The 17329-nt window shown below is 34.3% G+C and overlaps 1 protein-coding gene across 1 annotated transcript in view; it reads left to right on the top strand.

Moving 5' to 3' along the window:
• PCDH15 (protocadherin related 15) overlaps nucleotides 1-17329 on the top strand; it is a 743572-nt gene that overhangs the window by 415229 nt on the left and 311014 nt on the right. Inside the window, 2 exon segments of the mRNA XM_032608284.1 lie at nucleotides 10870-11076; nucleotides 16305-16325. Of these exon segments, the coding sequence (XP_032464175.1) occupies nucleotides 10870-11076; nucleotides 16305-16325 (228 nt within the window).

Consider the following 17329-nt stretch of genomic DNA (forward strand, 5'->3'; position numbering starts at 1 on the left):
AAATGAAATTAAAAGGGTATATCTAAAGACTTGAAAGCTAAACAGGTCTTTCCACTAGTTTTTTCTCAAGAACAGACTAGTACATAGGAAAAACTCCCATTCTCATTACCTTCCAGGCTCTGAAAAATAACCCACTTAAAGACAGACTTTTTTTGTATACTGATGATTTTTTGAAATTCAAATATTCCAGGATGGACTATTCCAGTCAACCAGTCACAAAGGCACCTTAGGAGAGAGCTTTCTCCTAGTGGAGAGAATACTCTGTGGGAATGGAATCAGAATCCAGCACAGACATTTGCTGGATGAGGAAGTGAAGGGCAGGGCAAAATAAGGGGAATACAACATGAATTAGAAGCACTCCAGAAAAAAGTTACTACACCATCACGATCATAATTTTGTCTCTGGCTCACAGTGCTGTTTATAGCCAAGATGATTCTCATGTTCAAACCACCAGCCAAATAGTGTGATATATCTGTGCTTGGCAGGAATTTTCTGAATCTGTGGTCTGTCCGGGAGCAACTGGGTTTTTCTTCTTTAAATCATTCAAAATTGCCTTAGTCATTCTAGTGTCAGTTTATATCTCAAGCTTTAAGCACAGAGAAAGATTTTTATTATTGAAAAATATACAGAAGCTCCAAGGTTGCGGTACGCGGGCCTCTCACTGCTGTGGCCTCTCCCACTGCGGAGCACAGGCTCCGGACACGCAGGCTCAGCGGCCATGGCTCACGGGCCCAGCCGCTCCGTGGCATGTGGGATCCTCCCGGAGGGCACGAACCCGTGTCCCCTGGGTCGGCGGGTGGACTCTCAACCACTGCACCACCAGGGAAGTCCGGTGGCCATATTCTTACATCAAATGAAGATAGAATGTACTTTAAAAATATTTTCTAGATGGGAAGTGTGTCAATATTATTTTGTTGTCATATTATAAACCCCTTTGGGAGTGCATTGTTTATAGTCTGTCTAGTAAAGATATATTTTCTTTTTTGTCAAACCGAAAATGTTTTTATTTCCAAACGGAAATGCACTCTTTTGCTATGCTTATGGCATTACAAACAAATCAGTTGTATAAGATACAAAACAATTCTTTGTGTTTTATCTGATAAATTATTTTATGGTTTTGCAAGTTCTTAAATATTTTTAGTAATTGTCATAAATAGGCTGTTGTCAGACTATGTATTCGTTAATTTTTAGAGTAGTAAAGTTTAAATAAATGAAGTTTCTGTAGGTTTTAAAGCAATATAATAGTATAACAAGGGTCTAGAAGCAATAGAATGCACTTATTTTAATTATTAATTAGTCAGCAATATTAATGTGATCTTTGATCCAGGGAACACAGGCTTACCACAGCCATCTCTCCCTAAGACGTTCCAAAAGAAAAGTGTGTGTACAAAGAAGGGAAATGTAACCTTTTACAGTCACTGGGGCTTCAACCCCCAGCCCTTGTAGAGTTTAGTGAACTGAACAGGATCCTGTGGAGAACTCCCATATATAAGTGAGGTTCCTCCACTTTTACTTCCGACTCTCAGGTCCAAACTGAAATTTGAGACTTTACTTAAAGACTGAAAACAGTAACAGCTTGCATAAGAGGCTAGAGAAGAATTGACCTAAGGTGTTCCACCTTGGCTATTTTTGAGTGTAACAGCTGCCTACAAACATGTGTGAGAGGAGTCAAAATGCTAGACAGCAGTTGATTCTCAAAGGGCTGTTGATTGGACATGTTAGGATCATGTGATGTGCTTGTTTTTGAAAGGAAGATTTTAGGGCTCTATGCACTGAATCAAGATGCCCATGTGATTTTCAGGGAACTTAAATTTGAGATATAGCCATATTTTAAAATCACTTGGGAACTTGGTAAGGCAGTATAAAATTAAAATAGTAATTAAAGAAACAGACAAATAAGTAAATAAATACATGTCAGAGGTCCTGATTGAGCCTACAGTTGTAGAAGTTTCCATAAAGATTAAATGAAGATTTTCCCTGTAGTACTTTTGCATCAGACACCAGAACTTTCGGTCTTATTTTCATTGGGGTATGGTGAAATGTGAGATAAAATTTATAGGTCCATATACACAAATGAATATCCCTAGATCTTATAGATCTTAAAACCCTAACTTAGTCAACTAACCTAGTCAGAAACCTTACCAGTGTTCCCAGGTGGAGAACTGGATGGAAGGTTTTGTCAATATTCCCACTTCTTAGGTTTTCTTAAAAAACATGGAAGAATCTTTCATTTGAGAGCAACATAATCAGAAATATGTACATATATATGTGTGTGTGTGCATAGAATAATCCATAATTAAGTTTCAATTAATTAAGAACAATGAAATGTCAAGAAGATTTGATCTTGACCTATGGACAGTAGCAGACTGAATTTATTATGTGCAGAATATTCACATTTGTATGCATGCAATCCTTTGTTATGCTACAATCATAAAACATTTTTAGTGGCACTCAACCTGCCCATTTGATAGTAGTATTATACGTAGCATCAATTACCAGAAGCTAGCTAAGTCTGCTACATGACACCAGTGTTTTTTTGGATATACAGTATTGTCATGGAGCCTTACTGGTCATCTTTGCTAACCAGTAAGACTACAAAGAAAGATTTTCCAGAAATTCGAGTGTGGGCATAGCTCAAGCATGAAGTAACCAGACCCAGAAGGGTGTCTTTCAAAGTACTCACATTTTAACCACCCAAGGAGTTTGATAAAAAGGGAGATTTCTTATCCCTGTCCAAGATATATGAATTAGAATCTTTGTGGGGAGGATGTGGGAATATGCTTTATAATAGGCTTTCCTGCTGAGTCTTACGTAAACTAAAGTTTGAGAACCACTGCCCTATCTGGTGGCCATAATTTTTGAAAGTTACCTGTCATTTACTACTGGTATATAGAGAAATGGCTTTGCCATTTGTTTTCCTTCCCTCCTCCTTTCATTCACACTTTGTTCCTTGTTTCTCTTCTCCCCTCCCCTTGCCTCCCCCCATCCCCCTTCCTTCCTAAGGTATCCGATGTTTGTGAAAATTGGTCAAACAGGCCCTAAGAACTAGAGATTAAAGACTATAGTTTAATAGGAGAGACAGGCAAGAAAACTGGCAAATAAAAAAGTGTGTTAATGCACTATAAGAGTGTACTCAGTCAGAACCTTGCTAAAATAATCAATTAGCCTCAGTCTGACAAGAAAATGTGTCTAAGTCATACGCTAAGTGAAAAACAAAGCAAATCAGAGCAAACATCTCTTTGTTTAAACCACTGCCCATTTTAAAAACCTCCCCGTATCTAAAAATATATATCAGCTTATTTATATATGTATTATATGTAAATGTTGATAAATTCTGGAAGACTGTAGATCACCTATGCACAGCCCTCATTCCTGTTAACAGGGAACCACAATTGGTGAGTGAGGAGGATAGGTTGTGGCCCTTTATATATCTTTATATGACTGGCAGGAATGCATATCAGTACCAATTATCTGTAGGTAAGCTTGCTTAGATATGAAGAACCTTTAAAATGCACAAATAAAGATGGCGTTCACATAACTTAAGGTGTTCATGTTATACATTCACAAAAATTTATTTCTGCTTCATTTTAATGTCCAGAAGAACCCCTCCGTAAATATCTATAAAATGGGGATTAAAATCATGGCATATTCATTTTTTTTTTTTTTTTTTTTTTTTTTGCTGTGCGCGGGCCTCTCACTGTTGTGGCCTCTCCCGTTGTGGAGCACAGGGTCCGGACGCACAAGCTCAGCGGCCATGGCTCACGGGCCCAGCCGCTCCGCGGCATGTGGGATCCTCCCAGACCGGGGCACGAACCCGTGTCCCCTGCATCGGCAGGCGGACTCTCAACCACTGCGCCACCAGGGAAGCCCATGGCATATTCATTTTATTTGTAGAAAATATTTATGTAAAGCAAAGATATACATAGCCTATTGAAATTGAAAATACACAAAATTCACAACAAACCTATTTTTGAATTCTTCCATATATCAGGAACTGATCAAACATTTAGCAATGTACGAAACAGACAAATTTACAGTGTTTACCCTCTCATAGAATTTAAAGGTCTGGTGAAGAATGATGCTCAGACATTTGTTGCAATAAAGGGTTAGGTTTACAGACGCATAGAGAAAGGACATTTTGTTTTTACATACAGTATAATTCCATTTTTATTTTTAAATATTATAAATATAGGAAAAATGCAAAATTATCAGAATTATCAAGACTAAAGTATGGTTTTACCTTTTTAATTGCAACATTTAATTTACATTTTAAAATAAAACTACAATTAATTAGATTAACGTAAGACTTGTTTTTTCTTCTAAAGTTTGCTGACATGAAATATTTCTTGGAGTATAAAATCCATTGATTATATATTAAATGAGAAGATGGAAACACAAATTATTAATTTTTAAAAAACTTTTAAATTCTTTCCCCATCTATCACTCCAAGCAGGAGATTTTCTTTAAACTGCTTTTAATAACAGTAATACAACTAACAGTTATTGAGTAAGACATTTTCTTGCAAGGCATTTTTTGTAAGTATTTTGAATATATTGTATCACACAGTTGAATGTATTTGAATTGAATTTGAATGTATTGTTATCACACAATCAAGATGTCTTGTAAATTGTCATTTACTATGATTAAGGGAGGGTAAGGGACTTAACAGGTGTTGTGAAGTTGGTTAGATATAGACTGGGAGACAAATACCACTCTGCTAAGCCACCTTTTCATTACAGCATCATTTGCTTTTGCAGTAGTGTGTGACTTTCTTACCAAAAGAACATTTATTCATTCAGTACTTATTGACAGACTATTCAATGTTAGCTACTACAATAAGCCTGGGAAGTCAACATTAACAGAATAGTCACACATCCGTGATATCTTGAAAGTTATATTCTAGTGGAATAATTCTGACAATAAATTACAAGTATAATAAACAAATTTTGAAATATTTTATCTAAGTGCTATAAAAAAAGCAAATTACATTGTGAATTCCAGTGCTGGGGATATAATTTAAATGAGGTGGTCAGTGTAGGCTGTGTGGAAAAAGATATGTGATTCATGTGGACATTTGTGGGAATAACATCTGAGGTAGAGGGAACAGCCAATGCAAAGGTTCTGAGGTAAGAATATGCCTGATTTTTAGTGGAACAGCATATAGTATGGTCAGAGCATATTTAGTGAGAAGGAGAATATGATAAAAGCAGTAAGATGGGGCTTCCCTGGTGGCGCAGTGGTTGAGAGTCCGCCTGCCGATGCAGGGGACACGGGTTCATGCCCTGGTCCAGGAAGATCCCACATGCCGCGGAGCGGCTAGGCCTGTGAGCCATGGCCGCTGAGCCTGCGCGTCCGGAGCCTGTGCTCCGCAATGGGAGAGGCCACAACAGTGAGAGACCCGCATAACGCAAAAAAAAAAAAAAAAAAAAGCAGTAAGAGGTCAGATCCTGTAGACTTGAGTCAAATTGGAAATCAACTGAGAGGTTTTAATGAGAGAAATGACTTGATCTGACTAATATTTAACAAAATCACTGAGCTGCACATAAAAGAATGGGCTACTGGCAAGGGTAGAAGCTGATGGAGAAGTTTAAATCATTCAGGTGGCAGATGATAGTAGGTTGGCCCCTACCAGAGTGGTAATAGTGGAGGAGGTGAGAAGTAGTTAGATCCTGCATATATTTTGAAGTTATAGTCAATAAAATTTCCTCATAGATTAGATGTGAAGTGTGAAAAGAACCAAGGAGTAAAGGTGACTCCAAGATTCTTGGCCTGAGCAACTGGAAGAATGGAGCTGCTATTAAAGTGGGAAAGACTGTTTGTGGAGTAGGTTTGTGAGGTGGGAGATGAGAATTTCATTTTTTCAGAGGTTACATTTGAAATGTTTATTAGATATCAGGTATCTAATAAACATATTATTTAACAGTTATTTTAAAATAATTATTACTGTAGTTACCTAATAACTATAATAATTAGATAATAACTATCTTTATAGTTATTATTTAAGCAGAGTTATTACATATACAGTTTTATATAGATTCTGAACTTTCAGAGCTCCAAGCTGGAGATAGAAATCGGGAGTCATTATGTTACTGACATTTAAAAAAATTTTTTATTGGAGTATAGTTGCTTTACAATGTTGTGTTAGTTTCTGCTGTACAGCAAAGTGAATCAGTTATACATATACATATATCCCCTCTTTTTTAGATTTCCTTCCCATTTAGGCCACCATAGAGCATTGAGTAGAGTTCCCTGTGCTCTACAGTAGATTCTCATTAGTTATCTATTTTATACATAGTAGTGTATATATGTCAATTCTAATCTCCCAATTCATCCCACCCCCTCCCTTCCCCCCTTGGTGTCCATAACTTTGTTCTCTTTAAATATAAGTTCATCTATACCATTTTTCCAGATTCCACATATAAGTGATATTATACAACATTTGTTTTTCTATTTCTGACTTCACTCTGTATGACAATCTCTAGGTCTCTTGGCTATGACAACCTCTAGGTCTATCTCTGCAAATGGCACTATTTCATTCCTTTTTATGGCTGAGTAATATTCCATTGTATATATGTACCACATCTTCATTGTGCATTCCTCTGTTGATGGACACTTAGGTTGCATCCATGTCCTGGCTATTGTCAGTAGTGCTGCAATGAACACTGTGGTGCATATATCTTTTTGAATTATATTTTTCTCCAGGTATATGCCCAGGAGTGGGATTGCTGGGTCATATGGTAGTTCTATTTTTAGTTTTTTGAGGAACCTCCATACTGTTCTCCATAGTGGCTGTACCAATTTACATTCCCACCAACAGTGTAGGAGGATTCCCTTTTCTCCACATCATCTCCAGCGTTTATTGTTTGCAGATTTTTTAATGATGGCCATTCTGACCAGTGTGAGATGATACCTCACTGTAGTTTTGATTTGCATTTCTCTAATAATTACTGATGTTGAGCATATTTTCATGCATTTGTTGGCCATCTGTATGTCTTCTTTGGAGAAATGTCTATTTAGGGTTAGTTACTGAGATTTTTAAAACCATGAGATTAGACTAGATTAGCAAGGAAGTGAGTAAGAGGAAGAGAAGGTGACTAAGACCTGACTCCAGGGCCACCCCAATTTTAAGTTGGAGAAGAAAGGAGAAACCAGAAAATGAGAAGGAGAAGAAATGGATAGTAGTATTGGAAGAAAACCAAGAGAGAGTGTTGTCTTGAAAGACTAGTGAATAATGTTTTAAATGCTGAAGGTAGGTTAAGTAAGATATGGATTAAAAATAAATATTGCATTTAGCATTGTAGGAATTACTGGTAATTTTGACAAGAACAGCTGTATTTGAGTGGTGGGGCAAAAGCCTAACTGAAGTGGCCTTAGGAAAAATTGGAAAGAATGAGTGTAGACAAAAGCAAACACAAAAATGTAAAAAGTGGGCACTATAGATGCATAATAAATAATTCCTGACTTTCCAGGAAAAAAGTTATTTATTTCTTCTTTCCTAGAATGTATTTAAATGTCTTGATAATCTTTCCTATTTTCTTTCTTTCCCCTAAATTGTATCTACTTTAAAGGGTTCATACTAGAGATCATGGAATTGATTACATTGCTTGCCACAAGCCAGTAGGACAAAAGTTAGTCTGTATTCTCCGTCCTCTGGTTCAAGGAGCTAAGCGGTTATCAATATTTGCTTGCCTTAATATTGAAAATGGAGTAGCTTGTTTCTTTTAATGTTTTGCTCTCCAAAGTAACTAAATAGTATATTTTGTATACTTCTCCCACTTTGGCTTTAGTTTTACTTTGGTCTCATTACTGAAAATGGGACTCATGCCCAGAAGTTCTCCAAGCAAAACCTGGCTTTTAAATATAATGTTTAATTTGTAACTACAGACTTTGTAGATATAAATAAGGTTGTCTTATGGGATTAGATGATTTTTTAAATACTACCTTGTTTCACTTGACCTGCTTTTTTATGCTTCTCATCTCATTTACTAGCGACTACAGGGGAACAGAATAAGTAAGACTTTTGAGAATTCCTATTTATATTATACAGAAGAGAGGATTGGATGATAGGTTTCGTGTATGAACCTTCTAAAGAGAAAAGCATGATAATTTGTTTTAAGTGACATATTTTATCTCTAATTCAATCTGGATTATCTACTTTACTGATTTTCTTTCCTGCCACTAATTTTTCCCATCAATCTTACATTTGGATGTTCATTTGCATTCTCTAAATCAGAGAATCATGTGGTGAATTGCCCTGTATAGGCTCTCGTAAATCAGGAGACCTGAGTCTGGGGCCCTACTCTGTCTGACTTACATGTGGTATGGCCTTAAACATAAAACTGATGTTTTTATTTTTGCATAAACACAGAAGTATATGTTTTCATATTTAGAGGGGCAAAATAGCATAGAGATTAAGAATGTGAACTTTGGGGACAGATATGTGGTTAGCACATACAAAACACCCCATAGAGGACAAAATATTTAGTAGCAATCCAAAAATATTACTCATGTTAACAACAAACTAATGTTAGAGAAATAATAGACAGAGCCTTTACATGTTATTTTTAAAGATATGGGCAAATCAACTGTTTCCATAGATCTAATTTGAGTTTTCTTTCTCTTTTTGTTGGATCACTTTGTTTCCATCATGCAAATAATACATGTTTTTCTGGCTTCCCAGCTTGCAGTAAAAATTAAAAACATATGAGCTGAATGTAAAATAAAAGCTTCTTTCATTGTTACACAATTTGCTTTTTGTTTTCCTCTCACCATCCATAAATTGCGTGTTTATTGGAGGAAGGGGACAAATGATAAAATTTGTGACTTTTCATAGCATTATTAGTATGTCCAGGACATAACATAATGACTTTCAGAACAATTAGATACAAAATAAAGGGAGAGAGAAAAAGTCCTGTTCAAAATGACTAGCATGTGTGAACTGTTCCTGATTCAATTAGATCCAGGTCATTGGGCTGGAGCCCGTTATGGACCAATTAGTTTCCTACAGTGAAAGATGATGTTTTCTATTCATGGACTGTACCTTTTCCCCTGGTCAACTGTGTCCAGAAAGCCTGCTGTATGTCACAGAGGGGACTCCTAGAAGAACATCCATGTCTCAGCACAAATTAATCACAACCACTGGATACAGAAACAGCTTATCCATGCTGATGGTCAGGAGCACATATGGTTATGAGTGAAGGATACAAAGTTACAGAAAAGGCTACACATTATTCCAGGACTGTTGTCTTTAATGCAGAGCAGGGGCTCATAAACATTTTGTACCATTAACCACTCTAGCAATCTGTTCTCAGATGAAAATTTAAATGCATAAGATAAACTATATAACATTATAAAGGAAATCTAATATATTGAAATAGTTATCAAAATATTTAAAAAACAAAGATAAGTAGTTTTTTTTCTAAACAATGCTTTATATAATATTATTTAACAATGGGTTTATTAATTACCATAATTTCAATGCAGTAATTAGCATAAATTATATTTCAAAAATTTTTTTAGTATTACTAATAACATGAAGTGATTTTTCTTGGTGCAAACTCACTGGTTCTGCCAAACATTACTGTGATTTGTCACATACCCTCTCAATTGATAGAAAAAAAACTAAATTGATAGAAAAAAACTAAATTGATAGAAAAAAACTAAATTACTAAATTACTAAAAATTACAACTAGAAAAAAGTGAAAAATTATCTTCCAGAAACCCAATAATGAACAATCAGAGATATCTATCTGAACTGCTTATAAACCTTCATGGCCAAATGTCACTGCTTCATGTAAGAAAGCACTCCAGGATTTAAAATAAAATATTTAACTTTTAGTTGATTTCAAAATACAGCTATTGCAGCAATGGGGGAACATATCAGTTAAAAAATGACAGATTTTGAATCTATTTATATATATATATATATATATATATACACACACACACACATATATACTATTGAATTATGTTAATGATTTATTCTAAAGTTTGGAAGAGATTTTCTAGAAATCAGTTGTGATAAAATCTTCCCTTAAATAAAATTTTTGGATTGCTACACAATAAGATGCATTTTTTAAAAAACAGAAAGTCAAGAGTTGGTGTTAAGGGTTGGTGTTCACCCATTCATAGCATGACCATGTGGAGATTTCCTAAGAAAATTTATTGGAAATATAAATTGTCATCACATTTTTAAACTGAATAGGAGGAAAAAAACAAGAAAACAAATATACTCCTAATACAGGAATATTAATTTTACTTGAATAACATATTTATGGTTAAATAATGTTTACATTTCTATTTCTACTAAAAATAATTTATTGAAATTTTCTCCGTCCCATATAAGAGTCTTTAGAGGACTTTTTGTGGGCAACAAATGTAGCTTTAATTTATTAATTGTATGTAGAATTATGAGTTATTTGGGGATTTAATTACTACCGTGGAACAAGAAGATGTGGAAGAGGCAAAAATAAACACAATGCATTATTTGAGTTATGAATATTTGTCTCTGTTTTTTATTTAAATATTTTATCAGTAATTCACTCAAATATCTTCCCTTCTCAATTTTCTATCTAAATGTACTTAAGTGCTGTTATTTTTTCTAATAATGTGCCATGACAGATACAAAAGTTTATTGCAATGATTTTTTTTTCTTGAAATATACACTGGGTTTGAGGACAGGAAAGCAAAAATTGATGAAGCCTCTCTGGACTTTTATTTCCTCATGTTTTCTAAGGGTCCTTTACTTTAAAGTAGTTCTTTCTGTAATGATACCAGATTAAAAGAGAATTACTACATATAGTATGAAAAATAGCACCCCGAAAGGATTCCATAACATACAATGTTTTAATCTTTTATATTCTTTTTTAGGCTGAACAGGACAATGGTCATCCTCTTCCTGCTTTTGCCAGTCTGCATATTGAAATACTGGATGTAAACAATCAGAGCCCATATTTCACAATGCCCAGTTATCAAGGCTATATTCTGGAATCTGCCCCAGTGGGAGCAACTATTTCTGACAGTGTGAATTTGACCACCCCTCTAAGAATTGTAGTTCTGGACAAGGATGTAGAAGATGTAAGTTAAATATAATTTTTCCTCTTATTTTGCTAACACATCTCTTGTTACATTTATGCCAGTGGGAGATATTACAAAGACATGGTTGCTTGAGCTATGGAATAGAGAAAAAAGTCAGTATAAATGAGAGTCTTAGGGTTGTAATTTAATTCCATATCAAGGTTATTATAAAAAAAAGTAAATTTGAATTTAGCAACTGTTCTTTTTCAGTTTACAGATATTCAGTATAAGGAAGAAAATGTTTCACTTGCAGTTTGCTAAAGTACGAGGGCAGTCTTTAATTAACATTGGCTTTAAACTATGTAATACTAATAGGAAAAAATAATGGCATTACACAATAAGTATAAAAAATCATGAAGGTAGCTCTGAAGTGTGATTTGGGGGACTTTTCTGACATTATGTTATTAAAGAAAACACATTTTGGGGCAGCTGACCCGCTCACACTTTTGCCAGTGGCTATGTTGATGCTAACACTCTTCCACTCCACACATCATTGTCCTCTGTTTTTATGGTACTGACACTCACTACAGGCGTGGGAAATTGTCCAGATTGGGCAGATCAGAGTATTTTACCTCCTTAGCTAGAGTGATTGCTCCAAAGAGTGGACAGAAACTTTTTACCAGTCCAGTCAAAGTCCTCCCAGGAATTGAACAGAAAACAAAATTGGAGCTGGAAGACTTTGGCATCATGTATTAAAGAAGTGGAAATGAATCTGAAGCCATTGTAACCAAGTTTGCTGACATCATAGAGAAGGCCCATTGTCATTGGGAGAGAATGAAGCCTGACAGAGACATACAGAGAGGAGTTCTTCCGAGTCCCAATTTTTTAGGCTGGAATATCCCCAGATCTATATGAATCCCTAAAGATTTTCCTTTTAGTCTCTGACCTAGCACAGTATTTCCCCAAATATCTTTTTTTGTTTTAACATACGTTAAGTCTGATTTCTGTCACTTGCAACTTACGAAGTCCTGACCCAGAAATGTCCCCCATTTCGATAGCATCTGATAAAACTTTGTGATCGTGGAAATACTCTGTAGCTATTCTGTCCAGCACAGTAGCCACTAAGCCTGTGTGGCTATGGAGCACTTGAAATGTAACTAGACTGAAAACATAATTTTAACATTTTGTTTAATTTGAATTATTTTAAATGTGAATAGTCACATGTCGCTAATTAGACAGCATAACTCTAGAACATCCCCCAAAATCTCATTGCATGGAATTTTGTCATCAGTTTAGTAAATTACAAGGGCACTTCCAGATTTTTTTTTTTTTTTTTTTTCTTTCTGGAAAAATTTTGTAACCCTTAGCAGAGGCTGTGATAACTCTTGTGTGCACTCCACTTCTCACCAGGTGTTTTATTTTACTCTTTATATCTTTCTCTGCTTTCTTTTTTTTTCCCTCATCCTACCTTTTTTGCCCTTCTTAGTCTCTCCCATTTTCTTTCATCATGTGTTTTAACAACAGCTACTTCACACTGAGTTCTTAATACCTGCCAGATAATATAGTAAATGCTTTATCTTGCATTAATTCCCTTAAATTTCACAGCAAACATAATAGATGCAATTTTACATATTGCAGAAAGGGAAATTTAAATGCAATTTAAGTGCCTTAAATTTGCAGCAATTTTAAATGCCTTACTCTGATCACAGAATTAGTAAATGGTAGAGTTAGACCTTGAGCCAAGGTCTAATGGAAATAAAGTCATTTATTTTAATCACTAGTCTAGATAGCCCCTTTCTATTTTATACTGTCTGACTATAGTCTGACTATGATAACAGCTGTTAATGCTATAGACTTTCTTCCTAGAAAAGTGTGTATACATACACAATTTCACATCCCACATCACAGAGTATTTAGGGATTTCCTGAAGTTTAATGTGTTTCATGAGTCACAGTTCATTTAGTGAATACTCACTAGAAAACTCACAGAACCACATTAAGAAGTTTTATCCTGGCTAAGCTAATATATTTTGTAGGCCCAGTTATGTCCCACAAATTTTGGTGTGGATTTTATTTCATGTTTTTAATTTAAATGCATAATCATATTTTAAGCAGTGACTAGTCAGTTTGGAAATTTCTAATAGTTTAAGTCACACCTTCATGAACACAGTGGTTGGCACAAGCTAAATCCTAAAAAAGAAATGTAGTTTTAGTTTTTCCATAATGGCAAAATTTATGTATTTGTACTTCTTGGTACATTTATATTGTTTAGTGGTTGCATACTAAGCCCTATGTTTGCTTGCATACATTCTTACTTTTCTGGATTGTCATTCACTTTAAAATTACAAATGTTAAAATTGCATTCTAAGGGACTTTGTAAAGGATAGTGGGACTTCAAGGTATTACTGACTTAGGGTGGAGAGAGCTCCTGGGTCTGAAACCTTTGAAAACACTACTTAGAATTCTGCTCTTGAAGATTTACAATTCAGTTAGCCTATTAAATACCCTGAATGCTTCCAAGGGATGGGACGGCACATTGTGGTTCTTAAGAGTTTGTGCTTTGGAGTTAGACAGACCTGCGCTTGACTGTTGGTTCTACCCTGTGATAGCTGTATAACACTGTGAGCCTTATATTTACCAGTTGCAGCCTTTTGTTCAAATGCCAGTGACCCAAAAAGATATATGGTAGCAGTCACTGCCACCTTGGCTTGCTCCTTCACTTGGGGCTGGTGGGGATGGGAAGGGAGAGAAAATTTCCCTTAGATAAAGCCATGTGCATGGAGAGTGCCATAATTACTATGTTTTATAGAAATGTCAAGTGATTAAACAATAGACATTGTTTACTGGCCATTTGTTTATTATTTAGGCCCATCCTCTTTCTAAAATCATCTGCAGTGAGTGATGGTCATTAGGTGCTTAGAAACTGAACAAGTATATCTAATCCCTAGTGACAAATTTTTCTAAAATATCATCTACAACTTCAATATATCTATACTTTAAATAAGTCCATAGAATGTTAAACATCATTTAATCCAACTTCCTATACTATGTGAAATGTTATATTAAAATCCATTCTTCAGGAGTTGATGTTACACTTCATTGTGCCACTCAAGCTTGAAACCTAGGAGTCATCCTTGATTTTTTTTTTACTCAAGACAATTAAGAAATCTTTAAATTCTTCCTGTTTTGTCCTCTGAATATTTCTTGACTCTCTTTTTCTCTCTCCACTCTTACAACCTATTTGTCTTTTATTAAAATTGCCTCCTAATCTTCTTGCTCCCATTTTTTTTTCTTACTCAAAACCATCTTTCACTCAGCCACTAGAATGATTTATTCAAAGCTCAAATCTTACTATATCACACTTCTACCTAGTATACTTTCATGACTTGCTGCAGAAGAAATTTCAAGCCTATGTGCATGGTTTTCTGCTACTTGATACCTGAACATTTATGCAGCCTCATTTTCTGAAAATTTCTGCTTCACCTATTACATTTAGCAACTACTTGTGGTTTCATGCATTACACCAAACTACTGCTTATCTAATTACCTTTGTTTGTTACATTTTCTTTTTTGAAATCTTTCATTTTCCATTACATGAACTGGCTTGAAGAACATGCTCAGTGTTTGGAATTCAGCTCAGGCACACCCTCATTTAAGAATCTTTTCTAGATTATGCATTCTCTCAGTTGAGTTGCATGTCTCTTTTTGGTGAATTTCTCTAAAGTTATATTTACATCATTGTGTGTGTCTTTCTCCCTCATTGAATTTAAATCGAGGATAGGTCCTAGATCTTAATAACTTTTGTATCATGAAGATCTAATACAGTTCCCAGAACTTAGTATGTTCTAGTAATTGTTTAATAAACTAATAAGTTCAGACACAAGTAAAGGAATGAGAATACCTGGCATATGTATCAACAGTTCTAATGGTATTGAATTAACTGTTTCACAATATGGCCCATTCCATGGTTGGACAACTAACTACTAGAAAGCTTTTCATCACATTGAGTTGAAACGAGCATTCTTGTAACTCAACCATTATTCTTTATATCTTCCATTTGCCAGTATACAGAATAAATCTTTAGATTAGTCATTGATGTGTTTGAAGATGAATTTATGTCCTTCTGAATCATATTTTTTTTCCAGGCCAAGTGCTCTTCACTTCTCAAAAGTAAAATATGTTCATTGCTAGGTTATTTTAAGATCTGTATTAACAAAAGAAAACTTCAAGGCCCTTTTAGTTTGCAGGCAAGAATTTTACTACATGTTAAATTCTAGTAGTTTTTGAATGTCAGAATTAGTGAAATTAATCAGCATAAGGATACAGGATTTAAGATTAAGGACAAAGACACATCACTTCATACAGGTATTACCAACAGAAACAGAGATAAAGCATCAGGCATGAAAGAGAAGTAGTCATTCCAGGAGTTGGTTTTCTTGAGCACAGCTAAGCCACAGGGCAGATGCCAAGAAGGGGACAGACTTGGATCTGTTTATCCAAAAATGAAGTTGTTTTCTTCCTTCAATTCAGTAGAAAGTAAGGCAAAGTTTTAGGAACTAGTAGCAGAGATTGATGATTTGTGGTGTTCTTAGCAGTTTAGATTTTGAGTCAGAAGGAATAGTAAGGGTCACAGTAAAACTGAAAAAGAAAGTAGACAAAAATATTTGTACTAATGTTCCTTCCTATAGATATATAGATATCAATATATATTTATACATGCATATGTAATATATATATGAATCATATTTATAATTTTTTTCAACCATTCTTACTTCACAGTTTCATAATAGTCCAGAATATACATAGAGCAGGTAATGCAAAAGAGGCATGTCTGAAGCCACCAGGTTTTCAGTGGCAGAACCACTAAAAGTTGCTTATTGAATTCTAGTTATAAAAAAATAACAGGGAATAATAATCAACAGAGGTTATGCATTTGGCTTGCAGAAAGGCAATGATCCACTTATATTCCAAGTCAGTTTGCATCCCTATATAGTGTTTTGTTTCAAAATAAAGGTATCCTTGAAATTTAATACAGTACACTTATAAAGGTATAATGTACTTATATGCTTTATAAATATTGTTATACTATCATATATATGTTATGATGTTTCAAAATACTAAGAAAAAAATACACCTTCGAAAAACTTGTTAGTTTAAATAAACTGGAAAAGGTTTTTGTTTGTTTGTTTTGTGGTTCATTGTTTTTTCTAGTGTACACTTGTATGCCATATATATATTTGTGGTCATTTATATTTACATTTTTTAATTTAATGTTTAATTTGCATATAGGTTCCACCTGGTGGAGTTCCTGTAGGTACTAGGTGTTAATTTTGTGTTTGCTCTTTTGTTAATTGCTGTGGTTTATTTTCTTGTTCTTTTTCCTTTCTACAAAAAAAAAAAAAATAGGCAATTACTTCATTATCACTTATAAAGACCTAAAACTATTAAAATATATATGTAATTTAAATTTATTACATCATATTATTGGTTATAGTAGTATGAAATTGTGGAGAATCCAAACTGCATGTGAACTTAAACAAACATTATTTAATTATTAATCTTTTTAGCCCATGGAGCATTAATAATTCATTATTGCATTCTTTTAGAAAAATTCTAATCTTAGGGTCGAACCCTTTTAAACAAGGTACTTCAGAGAACTACTGTCAACTAATTCAAATTGGCAGATGAGATTAAATTTTTTCTTATTTTCTTGTTATGCTTTGTAATTTATATGTATGCGCATAAGTATGCATATGTATGTGCACATACATTTCTGTGTTGTATGTGCATATATATGAGGATGCATATAATCTTGTGTGTGTATGTATGTGTGATGTCATCTTTTGAGTCTCATTGGAAACCCATAGTTGGTTTTAAATCCAATAGACTGTCATATTTGAACATATTTATTCTATATGATGAGATTTAAAAATTTTACATTCATGTGTTTACCTTTGTGTTTGTATATGTGTTTACTTTTGCATTCACTTTATTTGTGCTGTGAATAAATATCAGAGTTTGTTTTATACTCCCAGAAAATAATACACAAATTAACAAAGTAATATATTGTGCTTTTGGTATATGCTGAATGTATACTTTAGAGTAAAATAATATTTCTTTATGTTGGGGAAAAAGATTGTTATATTAATCAGCCTTCTGTGTATATTTTGATTTAGAAAACTAATATTTAATTTAAATAAATTTAGACACAAGGACTACATAAAATATACTGTCCCTATCAGAATAATAAGCCAGCGCATTATCTTCCATTTACACTCATAGTACACCACACCTGAAACTAGTATTATCCTTAC

Source organism: Phocoena sinus, chromosome 16 (genome assembly GCF_008692025.1).
Source record: "Phocoena sinus isolate mPhoSin1 chromosome 16, mPhoSin1.pri, whole genome shotgun sequence".
Taxonomy (NCBI): Eukaryota; Metazoa; Chordata; class Mammalia; order Artiodactyla; family Phocoenidae; genus Phocoena; species Phocoena sinus.